This window comes from Acanthochromis polyacanthus, chromosome 12, assembly GCF_021347895.1.
Source record: "Acanthochromis polyacanthus isolate Apoly-LR-REF ecotype Palm Island chromosome 12, KAUST_Apoly_ChrSc, whole genome shotgun sequence".
Lineage (NCBI taxonomy): Eukaryota > Metazoa > Chordata > Actinopteri > Pomacentridae > Acanthochromis > Acanthochromis polyacanthus.
Window position 1 is genome coordinate 36,225,953 of NC_067124.1, and position 27,704 is coordinate 36,253,656.

General features: G+C 41.4%; 1 protein-coding gene across 5 annotated transcripts; it reads right to left on the reverse strand.

The window, feature by feature from the left end:
* Nucleotides 1–471: 471 nt before the first annotated feature.
* On the reverse strand, nt 472–27,333 carry virma (vir like m6A methyltransferase associated). Of its 5 annotated transcripts, none has more exons than XM_051957033.1 (27): nt 27,213–27,333; nt 26,648–26,760; nt 23,538–23,624; nt 20,876–20,924; nt 20,628–20,790; nt 20,405–20,524; nt 19,373–19,594; nt 17,214–17,944; nt 15,570–15,707; nt 15,268–15,494; nt 12,625–13,152; nt 11,592–11,746; nt 10,381–10,463; nt 9,207–9,300; nt 8,544–8,932; nt 8,304–8,459; nt 7,120–7,355; nt 6,788–7,037; nt 6,267–6,484; nt 6,029–6,161; nt 4,793–4,933; nt 4,550–4,704; nt 4,251–4,347; nt 2,627–2,793; nt 2,181–2,530; nt 974–1,120; nt 472–892 (listed from the first exon to the last, which is right to left on the reverse strand). In XM_051957033.1, the coding sequence occupies exons 1-27, from the start codon at nt 27,273–27,275 to the stop codon at nt 645–647; spliced, it is 5,460 nt and encodes a 1,819-aa protein (XP_051812993.1). In that variant the 5' UTR covers nt 27,276–27,333; the 3' UTR covers nt 472–644. The 5 variants fall into 5 exon arrangements, with proteins under 5 accessions (XP_051812993.1, XP_051812992.1, XP_051812991.1 ...); XM_051957032.1 differs by having other exon boundaries at nt 472–868; nt 19,343–19,594; XM_051957031.1 differs by having other exon boundaries at nt 19,343–19,594.
* Nucleotides 27,334–27,704: the final 371 nt, after the last annotated feature.

The window sequence follows — 27,704 nt, forward strand, 5'->3', positions numbered from 1 at the left end:
GGTGAAAACGGAATCTATTTTGTCCGAAAACATAATTAATTTAATACTGGAATGATTCTCTTATTGTCCAAGTTGACAAAGCTAAAAAAAAAAAAAGTGTCATTTTTGGGTTAAGCCATCACTCTGCTCTCTTTGTCATTAAATACTTATGTCACCACAAACAATACCAAAACAACATTTGAACTCTTGTGCATCACTTAAAAATCTACTAAGAGGATAAAAATGTGTGAGTTTCTGCGATTAGAGGTTGATTCACTTCTGTTGCACCGAGTTTCTACTTTTGAGGCCCGAATTTTGAATGCAGTCTTTCTAAAGCATTCGTTTTTGATTCTTTAGAAGAGGAAATATCCCACTGTTCAGCTCAGAAATAATGCGGCTATTCACGTGATTTTGCACACTCACTTATTTTGTGCACTCCGGAAACTTCACTGTCTGCATCAGTTGGTTATTTGCGTACAAACACAAGTGTAATCTTATTTACTATCAGCTTTATTCTCTGATTACAACTCATAACAAAACAGAAAACATCAACACAGTCTGTACGTCGTCGCGACAACATCACACCGCCACGTTTCCATGGAGATAGTGTATCCGGATTGGTCCATTTGACGCCACGAGGGGCCGCAGTCACTGTCCAGGTGAGTTTACCTGGTGAAGGAGCGGACGTGCCTGCCCCTCCCACCTCCGCTGCCTCCCCCGCCGCTGAACTTGCTCCCCTGAGACCCTCTTCCTCCTCCTCCTCCTCCGCCGCCTCCCCCGCCGCCTCCTCCTCCGACGCTGCCGCCGCCGCCTCCTCCGGTGAGCCACGACAGCCCGGTGCCTCCTCGGCCTCGCGGCGCCCGATCACGGGGAGCCAGTCGATACGTGCCTGGAGAGGAGAAGTCAAAGCATTCTGGTTTTTTTATTTTCAGTGTTTTAGAGACTCATGATGTAAATTGAAGGTAGAAGGTGTGTGTCGGCGTGAACGTCTTACTCGCTGGCGGTTGTCGGGAGGGTAAAGGTCCTCGTGTGAAGTTGCTCTGACCTCCTCGGGGTTCGCTGTAGGTTCCTCTGTGAGTGACGGCGGGAACTTGGCCGCTCCACGATGAACCTCGGCCTCCTTCTCTGCGAGTGTAGTTACCTGAAGAAGCAAAAAGAGACTGTCTGTCACCCTCTGCTGGCCAACTGTTTCACAGCATCTGTTAGTCTTCATGATCTAAAATGTGAAACTTTACTGTCAGCTGATTCAATCGGGATGAAAATTTAACTATCACTGAAAAAAACTTCATTTGGTAGATAAAATATGTTAGAAATGTCTAGAAAAAGCTTGAAAGTGGGCTGTTTCCATGATCAAGACTGTTCTAATTATATTCAGTGTATGAATAGTGTCATATTTTGGCATTAATTATCAGATAAGTTTATAAAAGTAAGATAAGTGTTGTAAAATGTACTAAAGAAAATATATATTACACAAGAGAGGAAACAGGAGAAACCAGGAAGCTCTGAAAATGTCTTTTTCAAACACAAAAAGAGCTTAAACTAGTGCACCTAATTCGTCTTTCTGGTGCAACCTAAATGTTTCACTGTGCCTTTTTGGTTCTGAATAACACATTTTAAATGCTCCTTTTTGGCCAGTTCCCATAAAAAAGGTCCAATTTCTTTAACATATTCTACAAACGCTTGCAACCATGAATAAAGGCTGCAGATTAAAGTTTTGTTCCTTTTTGTAAAGATGACCTGGGGCTTACAGTTAGTTTAAACGCGTGTCTTCTTTGGCTGTACTCTACATACTACTGGTTAAGTTTAGTGGAGACACTTTCAATCGGACACTAAATCCTCTGAGGTCATTTTTATGGCTGCACTCTTTATCATGAATGCATCATGTTTAATCACATCTCAGCGTTTCTTATTTGCTTGTTGTAGTAGGTGGCATAGTAGGAGATTCATGTAATTTCGAGAAAATGTAACGGGTTGTTTTCTGACGCTGCAATCTACAAAATCTTCCTAAAAGCCTCACATGCATGGGCAGAGAAGCTTCTAGTCTCCACTCAGTTACTGCAGTATCTTAAGTAACAGCTTCGAGGCCAAAAATTTGCTTCAAAAGTCATTTTATTTTGCACAACGGCAACGTGTGAACATGTAACCACGCAAAGCTTCCTTCAAGTTACGATAATTTCAGAAAGAAATCCGTGTGCACGTACCTGACAGCAGGACACCTTTTGGTTGCGGTGGAGTGAAAAAGCGAGTCTGGCTGTGGAAGGTGGCTCTGCCTCTGTTGCCGGTGAACAGTCCTCTGGTGGGGGGTTTGGGGGTGCTCTTTGGAGGGCGTTTAGGGGGCAACAGCCCGAGTGGGGTGGTAATGTCTTTAAACTCCGCCGCCACAAAGTCGTCCACGTGCATGCTGGGAGGACGGGACGTGTTCTGTTTGCGGAGGCGGAAGATGTCGTGAGGCCGGGACATGTTCTGTCCAAACCCTCCTCGACCTCCACGGCCGCGAGGAGCCGCCATGATGTGAGCTCTTTTAGCGGGTTCAACGTAGTCGGATTTACCGCTGCAGACACGAAACCAACGTTAGTTCAAAAGTTTTCTGATCAGATTCAACATCTGTGAAATTTAAACAGAAATGAAGTGAGGAGTGAAGGCGTACCTGGATGTAATGAAGGTCTCGTGTTTGTGTTTTCCCAGTCGGAAGCCTTTAGGAGCCTTGGTGTGACCAGGAGAGGACGGTTCTGAGAGGAAGGAGCGCTCCAGTTCGGCCTTCAGGTCCAGTTCTGGACAACATTCCTGAGCCAAACCCACCAGATCCACCTTCACCTGCCACACACACACACAAACAGCCACAGACTTAATGTACACATCATTTGTATTTGCTTTAAAGTCAAAAATCAAAGAACCAACCCTTAGAACTCCTGTCTCGTTTTTACTCACCGTGGGCTCATTTTTAATATCGCCGGAAGAAGAAAGGACGTAATGTGTCTTTTAAAATAAATCATAACAAAAGAAAAGCTAAATTTCTTTGATTATTTGCTCTACAGTCAGCACGTCCAATATTGTTCCAACTGCCCACAGATGTTACCAATACTAAAGACATTTTACTATTTATCTTTGTACAGCCTCTCTCTCTGCTCTGCACATAAACTTTAGAAAGATGTTTCACCATGCTGAGTGTATCTCCAACCACTTGCTTCTCTGTTCACTGTTTCTGAGCCATGCTGCTTTTATTTTACTGATCTAGTCGTTTGACATTCCTCTAATGGTCCTTTTTGACAAATTGGGAGTATTTCTTCTTTTCCCCAACCATTCTGGGCAAGTTCATGCCCTTACATACATTTTTGAGGCATTTTGTGCACCTTCTTTCTTTCTTTCTTTCTCTCTTTCAAGTTTATTTGAAAAAGGACAGCATGCAGTTACATTAAAAAGATGGCTGCACCAGATTTAGTATCATGCTAATTTCCATCTGACATTTCTGACATTTTGAGTAATTTTTACAATTTTGCACAAGTTTTTGTAATTTTGTACACATTTTGCATCATTATGAGGACGAATATTTCCATGTTTTATTTTATTGATCCAGCATGTTTTATTTTCTTCTCAGTCACTCATAGTTTTTCAGTTCCTTAAAGGTTGTACAATTTTCTGTTTTTCTTCACAGAATCTGGTGCAAATGGTCTATTTTAGGCCACTTTTTCACACAGACTAAAGTTATTTCAAAGAAATATCATTTTAAGCTTAGATTTGTAAAACTCTCCAGATAAAACCGCAAGCCACACAAGACTAATTCAAGAACTGTAAATGGATTTTCTTTTTAAGATGGCATGGCTTTCAAACTTGCCTGTGGTTTCAGGGGTTCAAAAGGTCAAACTATTTGTAAAAAAAGAACAAAACTATATCAGATGAATGCCAGGAGTCTGGACATGAAAATGTCTTTATTCCCTGTAGATCAGTGTCTCAGTTTTGGACATACCTTAGTTTGAACCCACTTTTCCCACAAGTACAGACTATGATGTTGCCTTTGGGGCGTGGCTGTAGCTATACAGTAATTATTCATTATTTGAATTTGTCAGGAGGAGAACAGAATGGTAGTTTACTTTGATAAGTACAGAAAAGATCAGGTGTAAAAATGCAACAGAGGAGCCAAAAAAATAAAGCAAGATTACTACTGCCAAAGTAATAAAATATTCAGCAAAATAATCAGCATAAGAGTTTTTGCTGTAACTGTGATGAGAAAATCTGCTCTTGAGATTTCTGATAATATATGTGGGCACTCCTACCATGTCGAGATCAGCTTCAATGTCGTCAGTCTGGAAGGGAGAGAACCACAGAGCCTTCAGGTGCTCATCCAGAGCTTCTGACAGAATGAATACCGTCCTGTGGATTAAAAACAGACCAGACATAAAGTTTCATGCGTGTTCTCGGTTTAAATGTAGCTTTGGTTCCAATAAAAGCCACCTTTACACCATCCTTTTGTCATTAAAACAGTCATTTTCCTTGGCTACAATGGTGGAGGAGTAAAAAAAAAATACAGAGAAAGCAGAGATCCATGTCATTTTCTATCACCCAGAGGCCGAACCTGTGGTTAAACTGGGCTCCCAGTGCCTCAGGAGCTGGCAGAGTGGGTTCAGTTTCAGGTGCAGGAGGCGAATCAGTGGCCGTCTCCAACGTCTGCCTCAGAACAATCACGTTGTCCAACATAGTCTCCAGCGATTCGTCTTCTTTACAGAGTTTCTACAAACACACAAGAACAGTGAGTTGAAGGCAGTTTTTGCTTTTATTTTGAAAAACATCACGCTGCAAAGGTGTGCATCATTTTTACCGTAATCTGCTTCTCTAAAGCAGGAAGTGGATGCGAATCGGACTCCTCCCACTGCAGCAGAGCTTTCATCTCAGAGCCCGACAGCAGCCGAGGAGGAACGAAGGCGGAATCGTCGCTGGAGCCTTGACCCTCCTCTACACACTGGAGTAAAAGAAAGTTCAGAACCAGGACCAGTTACCACCAGGAAAGAGCTGACACGTAATTTAGGAAGGAAAAAATTATCAGAAGGACGAGTAAGAAAAGCAGAATATAACTTCACAGATGCATAACCGATACAAACACAGGCACAATTTTGAAAAAGAAAAACTTCTACAGAAAGAATTTGCAACTAAATGTTTCCAAAACTGCACTTTACCAACAACCTTAAAGGGCAGCTTGTAATTGCATTCATTAATTTCAATATATATGTGAATATCTGGAATTATTCTGGACACAAAACCATCAAAAAATGCACAACAAAGAAAGCATAAGTGACTCAGCTGGAACCAAACGTGATGAGGCAAAAATTCACTAATTATCCAGGCTGAACTGACGGTGGTGTTTATAAAGAGCAGAGAGTAGACAAGTATGAAAACAAATTAAAAATAATGTAAGTAAGAAAGTATCTAGAATATGTAGAGCTGCTTTTTTTTTTTAATATTGGTCATTCCTGTGGTCACTTGCAACAATGCTATACATACTGAGTCCAGCTTTCTTCAATTTTTTGCAACAGAAATAATACAGTAATTTCAATTTTGTGCCTTTTTTATGATTCTAACTTTCGCATACAGAAGACACGTCTGAGTTCTCTCTCCTTTTACACAGAGGATTTTATATTGCAGTGAAAAATAAACCTAGCAAACAGCTAGAAACTGCTTGGAGTTCAGAGGGTATCTGCAAGTATCTGCACTGCTTAAAGCAATTTTCTCTTTACACATCTAAGAGAGTCTTATCAGCTCCTTTTTATGGTTTCCTGTATCTCTAAGGACATTTGTTTGCTTTAATGTTTAAGGCTCCTTCAGTCTGTAATGATTTGTCTCTACATATCCCGTGTTTTGCTTGTGTAGCTGCACACCTTCAGGATTTCTTATCACTTACTGCTACTTTACAGCTCATCCATTTCAATGAGTGTCTTATCTGTGTGTTAAGTTTTTATTGTGCTCTTGTGTTTTTGTTTGTCGCCGCCCTTGAAAATGACCTCAAGTTACCTCCCCTTATCCTGATGTAAATGTGGATATGCGCCTAAGCTGCACTCACCATTGTTTCTGTGTTGACAATCTGCCTGAGAAAGTCGAGCAGAGCTGAAAGCAGATCTGCCGAGTCCTTGTTGAAGGAAAACACCAACCGCTTCAGCAGCGAGCACAAACTTGCACCGTGTTTCTTCAGAGCTCTGAACGACAAAGTGTAATCATGGTGTAAGAAAAGGGCTGAACCTGCAGTAGAAACAGAAGACGGTAGAAAGCAAAAGAAAGGAGAAGGGAGCATTCTCATTTACACTTTGAGGTGGTACAATCCATAGTCGTGCTCTGTGAGGAACGTCAGAGTCCTGATGCAGGTGAGGAGAAGCGGCACGCTGCTTTCTGAATTCCCCAAAACCTCTAACAGCGAGGTGCACACTGATGACATCATCTCCCGCCCAGGAAGTGCATTGGCGAGCTGCTCAGCCTCCGACAAACATCCTTCACCAGGCGGAGGCACCGCCAGAGAAATGTCCTGGAGAAGATAAGATAAGATAAGATAGACTTTATTGATCTCACAAAGGAGAAATTTACTGTTACAGGGCTCTTAGAAACAAAAACAGAGGAGTCAGAAGACAAGAGGTGGACAGTTTCAGGCAGTTTTTTTTCTCTATAAGAACTTTTTTTTATAAAAATGATGCTCAGTTCAGATTTTTTGCGGGTTAGAACACTGTGCTGGAAATTCAAACTTCTATTGCAGTGAAAAATGAGTCCACAGTGAGGAAAAATGTGACAGGAGCATTGCAAAAAATGCACAAATGTGCACTGGTATTCTTACCTGGTCACACAGTGACTGTAATATGGTTCCTACTAGAACGCTGCATTGCTGCTGCTGTAAGGAGTGATCGGTCGGAGGAACCAACAGAGACAGAAGCAGCGGGAACAGATCGGCCAGCTGTTCGTCTCCAGAAACCGAACCCGACAACAGGCTAAGCGTTGCACTCTTACAGGCTCTCTGAGACACCAGAGCGTCCATCAGGGACAGCAGACGCAGGACTTGACTCCAGCAGACGCCTTTCCCCTCGGCCCTGCATCGAGCACATCACACACACTTATAATACAGTTCACAGGACAAACACCAAAACGTGCTGCTGTGTGCTGTGGACTCACGGCTGCAGCTCCTCCAGCAGCAGCTCCAGCAGCGCCTTCATGATGAGCGTTGCGGTGGGCGAGGACAGGTCTGCCAGCTGAACACACACTCTCCTCAGCATGGCCAGCAGAGGAGGGCAGCTGGTGGCGCAAACACAACGCAGAGCCTCGGAAAACACTTTCCACTGCGCCCGGATGTGCATGCTCCACAGCTTCCTGGTGTTTAAGGCCACAGCCACATCTTGGACTGAAATCACCTACAGAGACAAGAACATCTCGTTATTAGTGTATAAAACATCAGAGCTACAAAGATTAATTTCAACTAACCAACAATTTGGATAATTTTGACTGATTTAGAGGATTTTTAAAAGAAAAAAACCCGATTCAAGCTTCTTAAATATGAATATTTTCTGTATTTTTTCCTCTTGCAGTGGACTGAATATCTTTGAGTTGTGGGCAAAAAAAAAATTTGTCTTGAACTTGCACAACATTTTGCACCATTTTCTGACATTTTGTAGACCAAACAACTAGCTGTTTATTTGAGCTAATAATAGGAAATATTAAACCTTTTCCAAGTAACACTAAAGTGAGAATTATTTAATTTTTTTTCTCTTTTTGTGGTAAAAAAAAATAAAATTCAAATTATCAATTAACCAGTGAAATAGTTGCAGATTAGTTTTTCTATCAACTAATTGCTTTTGCTCTACTTTATGTTTTGACTTGTGCATGTAAGATAATGTGAGATTTTAAAAATTCAATTGGATGGGCTACAGCAAAAGGATAAGAATAGTATTGATAAAGTTAATCTAAAAAAAATTGTGTTTTATTCTAGAAATACAAAAAATAACCAATTAGATAACATTTTAATAACCAGCAACTACTGCTTATCAGTTTATTTGCTTTTATAGCAATTCTTTCAGAAAAAAAGCCAATTTTTTATGGCAGTTTTTTAAACATGAATATTTTCTAATTTATTTCCTCCTCTATGACTATTGACTGAAAAAAAGACATTTGTCACCTTCACTTTGGCAAACACTGGTGGGTGTGTTTCACCATTTCCTGACATTTAACAGATCAAACCACAACTGATTGAGAAAATAATTGAAAACAATCATTAGTTGTAGCTCTAATAATGAGACATGAGTCATCAGAATGTCAAATGGACAGCGGGATAGATCGTTGACCTGTAGCAGACAGTGACTTACCTGAGTGCTTTGCATCGGCAGAGGAAGAGGCAGGAGCTCCGACAGCAGCGTCAGACCAGAAAACAAACCTTCAGGAGCTTTTAGGAGCGAACTTAAAACCTCCTTCAGCATCAGAGACCACGTGTTACTGGCCAGAGTCTCTTCTGTATGAGTCACCTGCAGCAGACACGAACATTTCTCACAACAATGACCACAAATGACCACACATTTCCCACCTAAGCACTGTCACTCATCACCCACCTCCTCATTGACTCCCTGCGTGAAGGTGAGCAGCACATCCACGATGAGCGCCTGCACTCTGGTCTCCTCCCCGTCTAGACGTCCAGACGCAGGAATGGAGCACACGATCATGTGGAGCGTCACCAAAACGTTGGCGACGCGAGTGTCCCTGAACTGAAACGCTCCCCCTCGGAGCAGCTCCGTCAGCATGGTGCGCAGCAGCCGCAGCGTGCTGATGCAAACACTGAGGATCATGCAGCGCTGCGGCGTCGGGCCCATGTGTCCGTGAACGCGCCATGGCTGCAGTAAGACGCTGCACAGCTTCTGCAGGACGCGAACACAGGTATCCAGACCTTCACCAGAGAACAGCTGGACGCCTGCAAGGCTCCACTTCAGATCCCTCTGCTGACCTGCAGAACGGAGGGTGAGATGGTAAAAAACATGTTCGCAGAGGTACGACTGTGGCCAGCAAACTTTCTTTGCAATTTAACATGTAAGACATAAAAACAAACATGAAGTTTTGAGTTGGTTTTCTAAATTTTGACAGCAGGAATTTCCCTTTTACTACAAATATGTATCAGTTCAGAGGGTCAAATAACATTGCAAATAGCTTTAATGCACAAAATCTAATAAGAACCTTCAAATACAAAGAAGTCCATTTAAAAACCTGCTTGGTGTCTTTACCTTCTATGGCTGGAGGCGGGGAGGCGATGTGACAGAGGACCCTCAGAGCGGCGACCAGCCCGGTTCCCTCAGCAGTTAACACATTTTCCACATTCTGCAGTCAAAAGAAAACCATGTTCAGAGTGACATACAGCACTAATTTGCATATAGCTCACAGCCCCACGGCGGATAAACGACGGAGAGGTTCAAACTTGTCGGCGCTGCATTCCAATGAAGATACATTTCTAGAAGATCTGACGTACATCAGATCGGAACATATAGCTCAGTGTCGGGCTGGGCGATAAATCGAATTAATTCGATTAATTCACCTTTTTAAAACCTGACGATTTGGAAATTTACCAAATCGTAAAATCGAGGAGAGCTTAAAAATATAACAATACAGATTCTTCTTCTGCCTTTCACGACTTGTACACTGGCGTTTGCTTCCGCCTCTCATCTCCTTCCGCCAAAACACCCACACCCCCGTCATGGCGGACAGAACAGCAGACGAAGAGTTGGTTGCGAGAAAAGGGCCTCATGTTACATCGATTATATGGAAGTGGTTCGGCTTTGACAAGACTGACACAGAGCAAACTACAGTCATGTGCAAGGTTTGCAAAAGTACTGTGAAAACGAAGAGTAGCAGCACAACTAACCTCTCTCAGCACCTCCAGCAGAGGTATCCTAAAGAATGGGAAGAGTGCTGCAGCTACGGGAGTGCAGCACAGCTAGCACTAGCCATAGCAAACAGACCGCAAAGAAACAACAAAAATCGATTGAAATCGTAATGTCCAAGATGGCTAAAAAAAAAAAAAAAATCTAGATTTTATTTTTTGGCCATATCGCCCAGCCCTAGCTCAGTGTAAATACCGCCTGTTTATGAATCAGAGTAATGAGTCACCTTGTCAGCTGGCCTGTTTTGCTCAGGTAATGTATTGAATCAGCTCTTTAAATATCAACTCATTAAACGAGGGCAGTCTTGACTCTGTCACTTAATAGACTCCCTCAATTAGCCGCTATAGACAAACCTTTGGCTCCTGCCCAAACATCGCTAAGTGAATTAAAAGGACTCCGGAGTTATTAGGCCTGTCTGCGAGTAATATAGGAAGATGAAAGCGCAGGCTTATTAGAAGTGAACGCGCAGTGAAACGCCGCATTAATTCGGCACGATGCATATTGAGCGAGAGATCTGTACCTGCTTGATGTAGTCGATGAGGACAGGAATGCTGCCAATCTCAAAGCGAAGTTTCTCCAGAGGCTCCAGCCATTTACTGAGCTCTGAAAGAACAAAAAAAACACCAAAGATATTCAGATTTTTCACGATGAAAACTGCATTAAAACTAAAAGTAATGTGGGATGAAGCAAAGTGGTTTCTTGCTCCTGTTTCGATGGTGAAACATGACCTAAAACCAGCTGCTTTGGCTTCAAACAAAAACCCAAGAAGACATTTTGTAACTTGAATGTTACTGAATGTGCCTTTCTGTATTTTTGTGTTCTTGCATAATAAGGTTTAGAACAAAGGTTAGGTGCTGTATATGGTGCAGATCTGGAATGAAGATGGGGTTGTAAATGCTCACAGGGTTGAAGAATCAGACTAATTCCTGGGTAAGTTTTCTGTGGTAAAAACAAGGAATAATCTAGGGTGCCAATGAAATCCCAGCGCAAGGGATAACCTCATTTAACAGTATTCATTTTTGAGAGTTTGGTGAATATTTGTGCAATACTTCTGTATTGGAATAAGGAATGCTCTTTTAAGATGCATCTTTACACTGAAAGCTATTTTTGTAATGTTGAACACAATCTTTTCATGATGAAAACTACATTAAAACTAAAAAAAAGCAACATTTCAAGGCAAGAATTTTGATGAAATGTTTTAGCATTTTTTTGTTGACGGGTAAAAATGAAGCAATAACGTTCAAAACGGTTGAATGAAGTGTTTTTTTAATGAGCTGCAGCATCTGTGGAATCACCAACTGCAGCTCCCAATCCACATCTGGTTCACTAGATTGATCAGTTTGACCTGTTGTCGTGCTGTTAATTAAAAAAAACTTCTTACACTCAAGCAGTAATTTTATCAGAAAGTAAATGAACTAAACCTATTTACAAATTACAAAAAGAAGCAGCAAAAAACAGATGAGATAAACAACAATCAAGCAGGTAGCCCCCGGCATTTACAGAACGGTAAACTGACATTATTTCCTATCTGAAATCTTTCAGGTCGCTGTCAGAAGAAATGAGTCACCGGCAAGTTTAATGATCTATCGAAAGCTTCCTCTGGATGTTCACTAAAGAAATAATGCTGTTTACTACACCATATAAAACACAAGAAACAGACTAAAATGTCACTGTAAAACATGACTACATTACACAATTTTCTTATTTAGTACGATTACATGTAATATTTACCCTGTAACTTGGCATTGGTGTCGTCTGCTTTGGCTAATGTGAGCAGCGGAGCAGCAAATTGTTCCATCATCCTCAGTTCATTAGACGTCTGCACCACCAGCAACACCAGCATGCAGGCGTAGTTATAAGTCACTGCTTTACGAGCTTTGGCTTCACTGTAAAACAAAAAAAATAATCAAATTAAATTAAAGTACAGAAATAAGACCCTTATAAGGCACAGGATTTGTAACATTGCTGCTTCATAGGACTGTCATTCAGACACACTATCATTCAGAAGTTTGGGGTCATCCAGACAATTTCATGTTTTCCATGAAAACTCATACTTATATCCATGTGCTAACATAACTGCACAAGGGTTTTCTAATCATCAATGAGCCTTTCAACACCATTAGCTAACACAATGTTGCTGGAAATGTTCCTCTGTACCCCTATGGAGATATTCCATTAGAAATCACCTGTTTCCAGCTAGAACAGTCATTTACCACATTAAGAATATCTACACTGGATTTATCATTCATTTAATGTTATCGTCATTTAAAAAAAAAGCTTTTCTTTCAAAAATATGGACATTTCTAAGTGACCCCAAATTTTTGAACAATAGTGTATATTGTAGATTCATTCAGAAAAACCCTATTTTTTTTCACTAATAGTCATTTTAATAATGAATAATCAATTACCTGTTACAAATTAACTAGAAAAAAGTAAAACAAACAAAAAACACTTTGGGTTTGGAGCCCTGCTGCTACTAAATGTGAACAGCTACAACTCTGGTAAGTTTCCAACATTTATTGTCCCGGCTTAGCATTAGCATCACTATCAATCTGACCTGTTAAAAATTCTGTCTTGATCTCAATAAATGTTGATCATTTGGGTTTATTATTTCAGTTTGTAATATAGATTAAATTGTAGGCCAAAGTGAATGAGAACGGTGACTGTCTTTTACTCTCTGTGATGTTTTTGGACCAATATTTGTGTTTAAAAGTGAAAATTCAAAAGTACTAAAGAAGCAAGTAGAAGATGAAGACAGCCGTACCCCTGTCCATCCTTGCTGTGGTGCTGCAGCAGCGTAACCAGACAGGACAGGTTGTTCTCCAGGCTGAAAACATGCGCCACAGCACTGCGACCGGTCTGCGTGAAGGTCATGAGGTAGAGCGCGTGGAGCATGCCCAGAACCTCTGCGTTGTCGCCTTCCTCTAGTCCTGCACCGCCGTCTCCTCCTGCAGCCACGTGGCTCATCAGCTCCGACACGCCCTGCAGAGCGTGAAGCGCCTGCATCAACCAAACGCCGAAGCCTTCCTCACCGAACCCCGGCCCCGCGACGCCTCCGTCTCCTCCTGTGAACGTGCTCTCCTCGGCCTCGGACTCCGCCATCGACGCCAGCAGACGCAGCAGCAGGTTGGTGGGCGTTGGTTGGGCGAGGAGGAAGAGCAGGCCTGCCTGGGTGACGGACAGGAAGCGGAGCAGCTCTCTGACAGCTTGGGTGACACCAACGTGACCGGCTGCTGCCGCCGCCGACAACACCGCCGTTGTGCTCTCCAGGAAATGACAGGCATGCATGTACCTGAAAGAAGATAAACACAGAAATTCAAATGAGTCACAAGCAGGCTTCCTGATGAAGCTGCTTTGAATGGCAGAAGTTGCTCCAGTGAGTGATTCCACATGACATGAGCTGCCTCACTGGTGTAGATTATCAGCCACTGAGGCCACAGTGATGCTGACTGAACTCATTCATCTTGGCTGCAAATAGAGAACGTCACACATCACGTAAAACTTCCTCATGGTGGCCCTTCACTAGCTCAGGGGTCGGCAACCCGCGGCTCCGGAGCTGCATGCGGCTCTTTTAGCCCTCTGTTGTGGCTCCCTGTAACTTTGGAAAATAAATTGTTCTGCCTTTCAGGCGTTTCAATGCATTTTAATATAGAGAGTTTTATTATGAAATTACAGCTCTTATTTTGGCGTGTCACTCCACCAGATGTGCTGCTGGGATTTTTTCTCCCGGGACATGAGAGCGCTAAGTTGATGCAGAGAAGATGGAGAAGCAACGCCTGTAGTTTCATATCGTTTTGTACTCAAGAATTGCAAGCCTGTATATTAAAGCTCCACTCCAAGAAAGACACGTCTTGTCTTTGAGTTAAAAGTACTCGTGATAGGGTGATGCATGTTACTCGCAAGAACACGGCTCGATGTCCAGGCAGCAGGTCAGAGAGTCAGAGGAGTGTCGTCTTGGAAAATAGGGCAGCGACTTACCGGAGAAAAGTTATTAGCTTAAGATAAATAGATTTTACAAGTTAAATAGACATTCGCAAAATATTGATTTCCAGCTAACATTATGTAACATATGAGGTCCAAGAGCAAAAATGACATTAACCAAGTAAGATACATATTAGTGGAAGGACACAATTTAAAAAATGAATCTACCTAATTAGGGGCTTTGTAATTAATTAATCACGACTGATTAACAAGGGCATAGAGGTAAAAAAGCGATATATGCAGTGTTGTCTTCATTTTAAATGCCAAAAGGACTTTGCGGCTCCCGGTGTTTTCTTTTCTGTGGGAAACGGGTCACAATGGCTCTTTGAGTGTTAAAGGTTGCCGACCCCTGCACTAGCTAAACTCCCTTAATGCTCACCGCTTCCCAAAACAAAACTGCTGGGAGTCTGACTGCATTATCGTTGCTACAATGTCAAACTGTGAAAGGCTCCACCTGATGGAACAAGCAGGTACTACAGCTAATCTATAATTTTCTGACGTGCTTTCCTTTGGCGTCTCTTATTAAAATATTTTAATGACTGAATTATTAACAACAATTAACCGATTAACAAGTAATCATTGGCATCTTCAGTTAGAAGTAGGTATAACTTGTCTGAATTTCCACACTGCGGTGTTTAAAGTTCATATTTCATGTACAATTAATTTATTATCGTTTGCAATACTGCATTAATATAATGCATGAAAATAATGAGAAATATTTCAGTTATGAGTGCAATATTACAATTTTCTGTGCAAAGTTTAAATTCCATGTGCAGTATTTCCTTATTATTGTGTGCACGACTTCATTTTAATGTGCTAAATTTTATTATCGTGTGTAATATTTCACTTCCATGTTCAATATTTAATTAGTACCATATTAAAGCATTACTTACTAATTAAGCATTGTTGCCACAATTATTGCTTGTCTATTCTACTCAAATTTTAGCATATTTATTATAATTTTTAATAACATATTGCACTTACATCTTTGTATTTGCATTTCATGTATTCATTATACATTAAATAATAACACAATAATATGTTGTCATGTGTAATATTTCAATTCAATCTGTAAGAACAATATATAATATTTCAATTTAAGATGCAATATTTCACTGTCATTCAATACTGTACTTTTATGTGCAATATTTGATCAGCATGTATAATAGTTTATGATTATTTTATGCAATATCACTTTACTGAATCAGTATTACTTCTTATTTTTCTCATCTAAGCTCCTTTTAACAAACTTATTTTTCCTTTTGGTAATGTGTCATACCTGTATCACACCCCATTGCTGTTTAATTAGTCAGTGCATTTACTGTCATGTATTTTTTGCGAGCAATATCTAGCACCAGAAGTTCCTTTAGGATTAATAAACTTATGTGTTATTTTATGTCACACTGTGAACTTTGCGGTCATGTACCTGTACAGAGTAGGGTATGGGTTGTCCCTCTCCTGTGGTCCTGTTATTCTAGCACTGGTGGGGAAGGCTTTTCCAGGCGGCTGCACCATGCAGTGAGGAGCCGTCTCCAGCAGGTGATGAAGCTCCTCCAGAACGCCCGTCATCCTGTCAAGCTCTGCCTCGCTCACAGGAGGGGAGCTCAGAGACGGTTCTTCCTCCATCGGGCTCTCAGCATCCTCCATCTCCTCCTGAGGATAACGTCGGTCATTAAAAGGCTTCCTCGGTCTTTGAAGTGTTTGTGGATGAGTGGGTTTTGCCGTTACCTGCTGCGGTTCGCTCCATGCTGCTGCCGCATTCTGCAGGTCGACCAGCACCTCATGCATGTGGCTCTTCTGTAATATGGCGTTTCCAGCTGTTATGACCCTCACGGTTTCCTCACGCAGGAACAGCTGGACCAGACGCTGTGAAGCACATAAAGCTTTGATCTTAATGAGGTAAAAAAAAAATATATTCTCCAACTACTAGGTTTTAATTTGAGCTAGTCCTAGTCACAATCTTGTGGTGTTTTTGCTTCTGTCCTATATTTCCTCGCTGTGGGTTCATTTTTTCACTGCAATATAAAGTCCCGCATCTCTACGGAAACAGAACAACCAAGACTAGAAGTAGTCTTCTGTGCAGCATGACACAATTATGAAGCCTCAATTTGTAAAGGCAGGAATAAAGCTGAAATATTTAACGATTATTAAGTTCACAAAAATTTGTAAAGCCAGGATTCAACACATACAAGTCCATAGGTGTTAGCAACAATCTGAGAAGGATGACTACTCTCACATTCCTCTGTTCACCAACTCCAGAAAGATGTTTCACCATGGCGAATGTATTTTCCCACTTGCTGACAACTTGCTCCTACAATTTTTGAGCCATGTTGCATTTTTTCTTTAATCACGTTTGTTTACTTTCCTCTCAGTCTCTTTAATTAGTTTATGACTTGACCCCTCTCTGCTCTGTGAAAACACTGCCTGAAGTTCAAATGAAAAGTTCTTTAATTTTTGTCACATGCTGAGTCAGACACGACTTATCATAGTGCTCAGAATGTTTTATATTTTACATAATTCATTTACTTTTGGTGATTTTTTAAAAATGAGACAGGTAGAATGCAGTAACATTTCAATAAAGCTTAGATTTGGGTATTTTTCTGGTGGTCACATATGATTAATTCAAGGGCCGTCACAAAGCTAAAAAAAAAACAGCAAGATTTTTTTGTTTTTACAGTTTCTGTCTTTGACAAATGGTCTAAATTTTGGCATTTTTAAAGAAGCAAAGCACTCAGAGTGCGCAGTCCTCCACCAAGGCTGTTCATTTCCCCGTATGGCATTGTCAGAAATGCACAATGCGTTTTGTTAGTTATTGATGATCAGAAATCATGGCAAGATAGAATGTGGCCATTTAATACAGATGTACCAACAAACGAAAGGACCTTGTGCTGAGCACAGGTGTGTGTTATGAATGTGCATGTTATGTACGGATACTGAGTCACATGACCTAAATATGTAGCGGGCAGCGGGAACTGATGGGACTCAGAAACACCCCCACAATTTAATCAATTGTTCCTTGTATCATTTCTGATGGATAAGTCCTGATAAGTCAGGGAATAAGTTAGTAGGATCGCATGTGATCGTCAGCAGGCAGCTGACTTAGCGTTCGCTCGTTGTCATGGTTACAGTGATGCTGTGACGTTATCTCACAATGATACAGAAATCTTTAACAAATCCGTGGATCCAGACTATAAGCCGCATCACTGCCAAAATCTAATCACTTGGTCCTTGGGTCATGTCTGACCTTCCCTGAAAATTTCATCCACATTCGTTGGTCCGTTTTTGGGTAATGTTGCCCACACACAGAATAACAGACAGACGGACAGGCAAACGTACGCCAAAAAAAAATTACATATATTTTATGTTGCTAACCTGATAGCCGCTCTTCTCTGAATCTCCTACATGCAGGAAAGCCTCCACGCCGGCAGGAGCGCTGATCAGAGCGTCCAAAGCTCTCAGGATACTCAGCTTCAGCGTGGAGGAAACGTGGTCTGCATGGAGCAGCTCCAGCAGCACACTCAGGGCCCCCTCACGCAGCAGCACCGTGAGGCCCTGTGGACACTCTGCCAGGTATGAAGCCAACTTCGCTCCAGCTTTTAGCTGCCTGAGGTTCAGAGCGATGGGCTGAGTGAGAGCTACCTCCATATTGAGAGCCTGGAGAGTCCACTGCACTAAAACTTTAACATGGTCCTCCATCTCTGCCGCTCCCTGCTTCAGAAAATAAGCCAACCCTTTGGTCAGGAGTCCAGGTGCCTCTTCCAGAGCAGTGACCCAGCGGGCGTCTCTGTCGTCGCCGATACTAGCCAGCAGTTCTTTCAGCTGAGTAACAGCCTCAGCCTCCTCTGAAGCTGCTGCTCCTTCTGTTCCACCAGCGTCTCTGGGTTCGTCCACAGTGGCCTTCTCAAACTGGGTGTCGAAGCGAGTCTTGTATGGAGGAGTGAAGTAGAGCAGGGGTCTGAGTTCTCGTTCATACGGGTCGTACTGGACTGGTGGGACGGACGCGAGGTCCTCAGGAGTGTAGTCCATGTCGAAGGAGGGCAGCTTGAAGCTCCCGTTGTCCAGGTCGTCCTCATCGCTGGAAATCTGCTCGTAGCCATCATCACCTAGTGGAGCGGAGGAAAGAGGGCAGATTTTTACAAAGTTAATCAACTGTGAATTAAAAAAATTAAAATGCTTCAAACATTGTCTGGGTCAGTCGGTGTCATTTTAGATACTGGTGCTGCTCCACCATCTCAGAATTTGTGAATCAGAGTTTATGCTTTTGTTATTTGGGGCCCAAAACTAAGCTCTGTAAAATAATGTGGCAGAATTTGAAGAATTTAGAATGTTTTTGTCATTTAAAAAAAAGGATAAAGCCACTTTAAGGGTTCATTAGCTAAAGAAATATAACTCCGACAGCCATGAAATTTGGTGCAGACGCAGCAAAAGATGTTCCCAGCAGATTCAAAAAATGGATCAGCTCCAGCAGCAGGCAAGGCGTTAAAAACTGACGGATAAAAAATGAAAAAAGTATCCAAAAAGCTTGTAATTTTAGGAGGAAACAAGAACACATCCATATATTCTATTTCTATGCATTCGCTTACAGGAAGTTTCCAGGGCCTTTCTACCGCCTTCATATTCAATTTTTGCTCTTTTTACCATCCGATGGAGCCCTTTAATCCTTCAGGTCGGCTGGAAACATTTCATCCATGTCCTCACCAAATTTCAAGGCTCTGGGAGTTATATTTCTGGTGAAATTGAACCCTCAAAATGCCTCGAGTCAGATTTTAAAAAACAACTAAATCAAATAATTTCAAAAAGCGCAGGAAAAAGAAAGGAAATTCTCACAACTTCAGCCAAAATGTTTTATAGAACTTATATTTTGGCCCTAGTTAGCCCATTTATAAAGACAGAAAGAGGGCACGAGAGCAAAGCTGAGTGTGAGTAACGAATTTTAGAGAAAAAAAAAAGTCGATTATTGAAAAATTTGCGAGGTGTATGAAGAATGTCGGGCTTGACTCTTACGCTGTAATATTGCAAATTTCCCCACTGTGGGATCAATAAAGGGACATCTTATCTCTCTTCTTATCTTAACTGACACAGACTGACCCAGCAAGTGTTTTATAAGAACGTGTGTGAAAATGAGTGAGAATGAGGAGGCCAGCCACAACTACAAAGTCCCTTTTTCTCAAACACAGACGCTCACAGACCGACATGGTAGCGTCACTCCGAACATGCAGGGTTAGTTGGGCATGCACGACGTGACTACAGCGCACACTCAGCCACCAGGTCGAGCTCCACACGACAGCTTATGGAGGTTAAACATGAGCCTTCAGTCTGCGGCATCCAGCGGTTGTAGATGGATGCAGCATGCCAGAGCACACACTCCCTCCAGCTCAGTCCCAAATGGACGCTGTGGCCCCCCGGCGACGTCCCGCCACGTTCTACTACCAAAGGGCTTCAGGGCCGAGAGTCCATTTGGGAATGCAGACTGCCCTACTCCCACATAAGAACTCCCCTACCTTCCTCCATCTCCTCTTCCTCGTCCTCACCCTCATCCTCCTCCTCCTCTTCTTCTTCGTCCTCTTCAGGCGCGCTGCCCTCGGTCCGGGCGTCTTCTTCCTCCTCCTGCTCCTCCTCTTCCTCCTCCTCATCGCCCTCTTCCTCCTGTTCGGCGTCCGAGTAGGTTTCGTCGGCCGGCAGCGACCTTTCCGGCGAAACGGCTTCCAGGTAGTCGTCACGGCCTTCGCACGCCTCGTCTTTGACCACGCCCACTGCAGAAACGACACGAAACAAATGCAAAGTTCAGCCAGCATTCGGCACGTATAAATATGAAAAGTATGCTAACCTGCTGCAGTTTTTATAATGACTACAATAAGCTGCTGCTATTTAAAATGTTTTCCATCATGTACAGCACACAATCTTTTTTATCCTTCTTATCTGTTTAATTTTAACCATTAAGTGATTTTATTTGTCACTGTTTGTATTAATCTATCTGCTTTTTTTTTCTAATTTTGTAGTTTTAATTGCTTGCACGGGTGAGGAAGGTTTTTTTTGTTTTTACTGTGTATGCCAAACCTTTGGAAAATGATATTAAAGGAAATCTGACCCTGAAAACTATGAATTTATCTGCAAACTACAGGCCTTAATCATGCAAATCAGTTCAGAAATCATGCAGTTTTTGCATATTTGAACCCACTCAACCCAAAAACCCACAAGCATGCTGGAAAGACAAACTGTATTTTCGGAGCCTTAATATGTTTTCTTAAACGGCTAGAAGACGTGCGTTTTCATTAGTTTTGGTACATTTGGATAATCAGAATGCAGAGATTTATTCAGGATATGTAGCCCATTATGGTGAAAACGATTTAACATAAAATCTGAATAAATGCAATTTTAAAAATACTGCAATTCATAGTGACGCTGAAGGAAACGACTGTGGTGTGATTGGTGCAGAATTTTCTCTCAAATTTGAAAATTAATCAAAAATAACCACCGATTTCACAGTTAATAACTGAGAGATTAATCTAGCAGCAGCATCACTGTCATTGCTGAACAGGGTAAAGCAGAAGTTCGGTTCTGACCCGTCACTGGGACCTGCTCCTCCTCATCATCATCCGGAGGTGGAGGTCCAGGCGGAGTACGAGGGCCTCTGGGTGCTGGTCTGGGTGGGCTGCCGTTGTACTGGTCATCTTTCTCCCAATCTGAAAAACACAAACGGCAACAGATTTAGGATTTTAAAAAACTGGGAAAAGACGGGATATCCTTCAGGAAGGCGGTGTGAAGTTTCATCTTAACTTTGCCCACCTTGTTTAACGATCCTCTTGAGCCCGCTCGGCTGCTGAGGAGGTGGAGGTGGAGGAGGAGGCGGTGAGTCCTGGTCGTGTCCATGCGAGCGCTCTGCCGTCCCATAAACTGCCACCGTCAGACTGGTGTACCAGCCACGCAGCACCAGGCCGTCTGTGTTCACCTGCACACAAAAACAACAACTCAGTTATTCAGAAATCAACAGAGAAAAAAAACAACAATCATGCAGCTCGTTAACAGCTGTTTACCTTCCCGCTGGGCCTGAACACGATGGACTTGTTCTCGTCGTACTCCAGACTGTGGGCAGAAAGCAAGACAGCACGGATTAAAACAACAGAGCAAGTACAAACCAACCAAAGCTGAAATAATCCTGTATTTGAGCATTTTTGTTTATTTTTAGAAAATACCATGTGAGTTTAGCTACTATCAGTCAGTCTGAGATAAACCTCTTTACCACATAATTGCGGTGTAATTATGGAAAAAAAAGAGTACTCCCTCTGTCTGTCTAACAAAGAACATAAACCCCCCCGTTTAAAAAAACACCAGTTTAGGTCTACGTCACTGGTTCTCATGTGCAAGTCAGGACCTGTGAAAGGTTCAAAATTACTCTTTTTCTTGTGAAAGAACCTTCTAAATGCCAAAAAACAACAGGTTTAAAAGGCATGTTAAAAGAAATGACCAAATTTAGATTATTTATTAGAGAATTCATGTGAGATTCAAGACAATTTCAACAGAACCGCTGGTGATAGTTCAGGATAGCTAAGAGTCATTCTGATGATGTATTAATTCCGTGTTTTAGTCTGTCTTGTTGGTAGGACAAAACAAGGCACCTGAGGCTGTTCCTTTCATCAGCGATCTTATCAAATACACAATTAACCAGCTGAACCCCAACAACATGCTATCTTGAGAAAAAAAAAAAGAGCGCTAGAAACTGTAAAAACAGAGGCAATCATTGGTTTTCTAGCCTTGTTTGAAATGTGCAACTCTGTAGAGAAAAACAGCTAAATCCAGACTGTTGTACTTCATCAAAATGATTTAATTCTGCATTTTTCTTTTTATAACGTACACTAAAAATAATGTATTTGCACTGAAGAGATTCTGTAAAAATTAAAAATGTTGTTAGAACTAGAGAAGTCACATAGATATGGCAGTTTTTTTTTTTAGCTGAACTAACAGGCAGTGCTCACACAAAGTAGGTATGAAAACACAATAAAGACATTGAGAGTAACATAAAACATATAGGATCAATAAAATAAATTCAGCGTGGCTCTAAAACAGTAAACAGAGGAGCAAGTTGTTGGAGATGCATTCAGCATGGTGAAACGTCTTTGTAGAATTGATGTGCAGTCGTCTGAAAGATGCCTCTTTATGTAGAGGTTGGTAAAACTAAGCTGAAAATTGTGATATCTGACAAAAATCACTTTACAAACATATGTATTCTTTAAATCATTAAAAGTTAACCATTTGGACGAAAAAGATTCTATAAAAAAATTAAAATCTGAGCTCCTTGTGCAACCATTAACTCACTACAGACTCTGGTTCAACAAACAGTCATGTAGAAACGATTCTACAAGTTTTTGGATGAACTGCAGGCAGTGTTCGCACAAAGCAGAGTGTGAGAAATAATTAGAGACACTGAAAAAATGTAACATATGTCAATAATATTCATTCAGCATGGCTCAAACACAGCAAACAGAGGAGCAAGCTGTTGAAAGATACATTCAGCAAGGTGAAACATCTCTATAGATTTAATTTGCAGAGTTAAAAACACCAAGTTTGTAGAGGTTATAAAAATGTATATAGTAAAATATTTACATTTTGTAAAGCCACTATTTTTTCCCCAATATTGGCAACACCTGTGGGAGAAAAATCTTGGACATGTTGAGTCCTGGTTTCTTCCATATTTATGTGAAATAAATAATCAAAGAATTTCAAACTTTAGTTTTTTTCTTTATTTATGATTTATGGCATTGTAACCGAGTCATATTGCAGACAGAACTATTTTATTTCACACTCCTTCTAGCAATGGTAGTGCTGTTTCCATGCAGGTGCAGGATTTTATATTGTAGGGGGGAAAAAAAATCACCCACAAACTGCTTGGATTTCAGAGGGTTAACCGCAAATTTCCACCTGTATAAATTATTCAAATGAAACACTTAGAGAAGTAACATTAGGTGCAAATTATCCCAATCAGTCAGCAAGGTAACAATTAAAAATGTTGGTGCCAATTACAGTTCTTTTAATCGTGATGTCCTCTAATTTGGCATCCGATGATTTATTTTGAAAAACTGGCCAAACATCACGAATAACTCATATATCGTACAACAAATACATAAACTTTTGAGTAATATTATGGCAGTCTGAGGAAGAAAAACCTTTTAGTCACGTCTATTTATAACATTTTAAAGATATTTCAGCAGAAATCAGACAGGCTAGATAAATCTCCTCCCAACTTTCCCAGCAGAGATAATAACTCGGGTGTGTCGTATTTGCAGATTTCAACAACTCCGACACAATGGGCTCGTCTAAATACAAGTTTACGCTCCGGTGCTACTGTGCACACCTCTGCTATTATGAGGTTAGAATAAAAATGCTTGACTCAAACATTCCACGACTCCTCCATTTCGCCGAGGACCTCTACGTTTTTGTGTCGCTTCCAGCTCCAGTATGGGTGGGGCTGGGTTTCTGGAGAGACCAGTTAGCCAGCATCGGGGACAAAGACACCAGAACATGGGTGGGTGTCTGCTAGGCCAATGAGAACAGGTCTCAGATGCTACCGTGACTGGTTCTGCAGGTGAGGCAGACCTCTGTATATTAAGCACTTTGAAGATCTCACTAAGAAAAACGGAGAGGAGACAGAGCGGTAGAAAGAAACGAAACGAGAGCGAAGAGGGCGAGAATAATTCTGACCTGCCCAGTCTGTGGAAGGTGGGGTTGTTGGGTTTGGTGACATTATTGAAGAACAGCTCCAACTGGAAGGCGTGAGGAGAGGTCTCCCTGGAAACACAGAAACACACAGAAGAGTAATGAGACAATTAGAATAAGTTACACATCAGCGCAAGAGTGCAGCGTATTAATACACACTCCTGTTATTCGGTACACCTGCACTATTTAATGCTCATTTAATCCCCTGAATCCCAAAACTGAGAAGCCTTTGATGACTCAGCTGTGACCAACAGTCACATAACAAAAATTCTGGGACTTTTTGGCTGAACTGTAGGCTGTGTTTACATAGAGCAGAGAGGAGGCAAAATGTTAACAAATGCCAAAAATATGCATAGCCACCATTTTTTCCCCAATACTAGTAACATCTGTGGGCACTTGGAGAAATATTTTTTGCTGTATTTTTCAGTTATTTAAAATAAATTATTAAACTATTGACCTTTATTTTTTTCCTTCTTTATGGTTTATGGCATTATACATTTGTTTTATTGTCAGAAGACTTTTTTGAGTTCTCTCTCCTTCTTGTCACAGTTGTGTTTTTTTCTCTTTGTGGGGCAGGACTTTACATTGCAGTGAAAAATAAGACAAGGACAAAAAACATCCAGACGCTTTTTAGAGTTTGATGTGTTTATACAAGAGCGTTTCTAACATCTAACTATTAGTTGGTTAGAAAGTTAAAGTACCGTTGGCATGACAGAAAATGTGTAAATTCAAATATATGTTTACTACTGAGGTCATAGACAAAGCAGGTTTTGTACTGGACAAGCTTTGTCCTCTCTGTTTGTTAGCATTTCAATACTAAAACATGCAATTTGGTTAAAACCTAAGTGACTGGAAAAATTGAACTTTGCAGATGTAATAAAAGTAGATTTTATGGCAGAACTGTCAGCCAAAACAATATCTAAGGCCAGTTTTTCCAAATGATTTCCGGAAAATGTCCTTTATCAGACCCTATATCAATACTGCCATATAAGATGATATACATCGCAGAGCACTTTATCCAAGTCGTCCATCTCTGCCCAAAGAAGTCTCTGCATTCTTGACTCCATTCATGCAGTTAAATTACATCACACATTACTCAACAGGCTCAGTGGGAATTGGGACTTGCTCAACAATGAAGCTCAGGTGTCAAACTCGCTCTCATCTTCATTCACACAGGCCCCTCTTCTTCCTGTATGCACACATACATCTCCGGTATCTATAGCAAACAAACATCCCCAGAGGCAATGTATCCTCGGCAGGAACGTTTAGGATTTCCCTCAACTCAGAACAAAGCTATCCATCTTTTACTCCCCCGGTATAATACAGACGGCTGATATGTGCTGCTAGAAGAACAACCAGATACACATGCTCATCATTTCCTCAATTTAAAATCTGCATACTGACTGTGTGGTTTATTTTGAGTAACATGAGGGCAGGGAATGCCGTAGTGCTGAAAAGAAACTCAGCAGCCCTGGATTAATGAATGAATGCAGCAATTAACTAATTAATAAAAATGACTCATAACAGAAAAACTCCACCTATTGTGAAACGACTGATCAACACCCAGTCGGCTTAATGAGGTCAGTATCGAGTTCAGCAGAGATTCAGTATCAGACTGATGCATCCTGACCTGCATTCAGTATAAACTATTCGCGTATGAAACAGTTCTAAGCATGACACAATTTACTTCAACCTTACACTAGAAAACAGTATTGGTCTAAAAACACCAGAGCAAAAGACACAATTTGCTGCCAAAACATCACAAAAACACCCTTAACATCATTCACTTTCCTCTACAGTTTCACAACTACTACAAACTGAATTTCAAATAAAAACAAAACTGCGGTGAACACAAACACAGAGTCTGTAAATGCAACGTAGCTTTTGACAAAACATTACCAGAAGCTGCATTTTAGTTTGCTGCTTCCAGCTGTTAATAGGAATCTTTCCTATGAGTTTATTAAGCACCGGCTGCATCAGAAAGCAGCAGGATCCATTTGAGCATCTCCAAAGACAGAGCATTAACTTAATAATTACTTATAATTAGGGCTGGCCCGAATAGTGGTTTCTGGCCTCCGAATATTCGGGCACTATTAAAGACGAATGTGGCGGAGACGGCCCGAATAGTCGGATCCGTTCGTCTGGTCTCCCGGGTCCACATTTTGCCCTCGTTTAGTCTTTAGTTTAAACTGAAGAATTCCCAAACACCGGTCTTCAGCATCTTGTCTTGTGTTTATGCAACAAAGTGAAGCATGACTTCAGAGTCGGCAGCCACCCGGCCATTCAGGTGGTGTTTACAAACACGAATGGAGGAGCCGAAATGAGCCGAAGAACACGGCGGGATCAGCCGAAATGGGCCGAAGGCGCAGGGAAGAGACGAGCTCCGAATATTTTTGTCTGGGGGGTGGAGGGGGTGATATGTTATAGACATGTGTATATGTTTATGTGATCACAGGACGAGATGAGCCGATGTGGGCAGAAGGCGGAGGGAAGACAGTAACGCTGCATATTCTTTCCGCCCAGTGACATCCGACAGCGGGGGTGGGGGCCGAATATTCGGATACCAAATTAATATCCGGATAGTGCCGTAGCGAACGAATATTCGGGTCCAGCCTTACTTATAATTATAAATGACCCATGACATGGAGACAGGATGGATCAGGTTCTAACAGCAGGTCCCACTGTTTACTTTTCTCAACCTCAGACAGGTGAGCCTTCCACACAGAGATCATTTCTTACATAGCAGCTGACTTGAAGTCCAGTTTGATTACCATCAGACATGAACAGAATTTCCAACTGGTCAGAATCATGAATAAACTAGGTAAGTTATTTGAACAGTTTGCTGCTATTGCCGTCTTGTTTATTAGCACATTATAATGCATTACACATCTTCTATTGTATTGTCTAATCGCGCGACAAAGTGACCTATATCTGTACAATAGAATTGTCACTTGAACAGGTTTTCTAGGAATAGTAATCATCCCATGTCAGAAAAAGACTTCAGTAACATTCATAGTTTCAGGATTTACTGCAGGACTGTTACTTCAGATTTAGCTGAGTGTATATGTGTCACTGAGCGCCTTTACAGCTCTTACCCAAACGCTCTGCTGTCAGGCAGGTTGCTGTGAGCCTTGATCCCTGGAGGAATGACCCGCACCTCTGTGATCAGCACCCCACAAGGAAACCGCACCACATCCACGTTGGTCAACTGGAATGCACAAAACATTATGAGTGCTACAATTACACTAACTGACATTAACAACTCACACTACAGAGCAAAACAGTCACTTTTTTCTGCCAGTTGCGAAGTAAACACGGTCATTTATAAGTTAGCATTAGCCACCTGCTAACTAGCAAACAAACCGTACATGGATGCAATGGGGAGCAGCTGCGTGACGTTATATGATTGTTTGAGTTAAATAACCTTTAACGAGCATATTTGTGACAGTTGTGTCGTGTACAGACATGTGTGCAGTGAAATGAAAGCTGTGAGCTGCAGCGATATTATTAACCAACTGCTAATGTTAGCCCAGCTAGCATGGTTAGCTTGGAAGTTGAGCATCATCCTTCAAAACTCCCTAAAACAAACGGTGTGAGTTTTGAAGGCAGGCAGTTCTGCAGTAAACCCATAAACGCGTGTCGGGGCGTCAAAAATATCACCTCTGCACTCTGGTGCTTAAACGTATCAAGAAAAAGAAGCTCCGTTGAAGTGTCCCCCGCCATCCTGCTGCTGCTAGCCGGGCCAGGGGTACCTTCCGGGTTTGCGAAAACTTCCGGGTCAAGTCACCCAATCAAGGACAGGGGAAAGAAAACACGAACGGATATGAAAACATTTATTAAATAAATAATTATTTATGTTATAGATCTGTAAACGTAAACGAATCAATTTACTTTAAAAAATTACAATGTTGAAGTAATATTATTTCCTGTTGGTGTTCCTTTTGAGCTTGTAAATATCTGTATATATTGTGTTATATTTATGTTTACTAGATTTTTCCCCTGTTCTTCTTTCTATAGCTTTTTTATTATTCTCTTTCCTTATTCCTAATGTGACGCCAACAGCCGAAACCAAATTCACTGTATGTTGTGTAAGTTGTTGGCCATTAAAGCTGATTTATAATAATAGGAATTATTATTATCAGTACTATTCTC

Excerpts from the sequence above, each read along its gene's own strand:
- virma (XM_051957029.1), bottom strand. The coding sequence starts at position 27,275 with ATGGCGGGGGACACTTCAACGGAGCTTCTTTTTCTTGATACGTTTAAG. Across the intron at positions 20,791-20,875 it reads TGTTCAGGCCCAGCGGGAAG|GTGAACACAGACGGCCTGGT; the intron begins GTAAACAGCTGT and ends TTTTGTGTGCAG. Across the intron at positions 8,460-8,543 it reads CGCAGGGAGTCAATGAGGAG|GTGACTCATACAGAAGAGAC; the intron begins GTGGGTGATGAG and ends TGTCTGCTGCAG.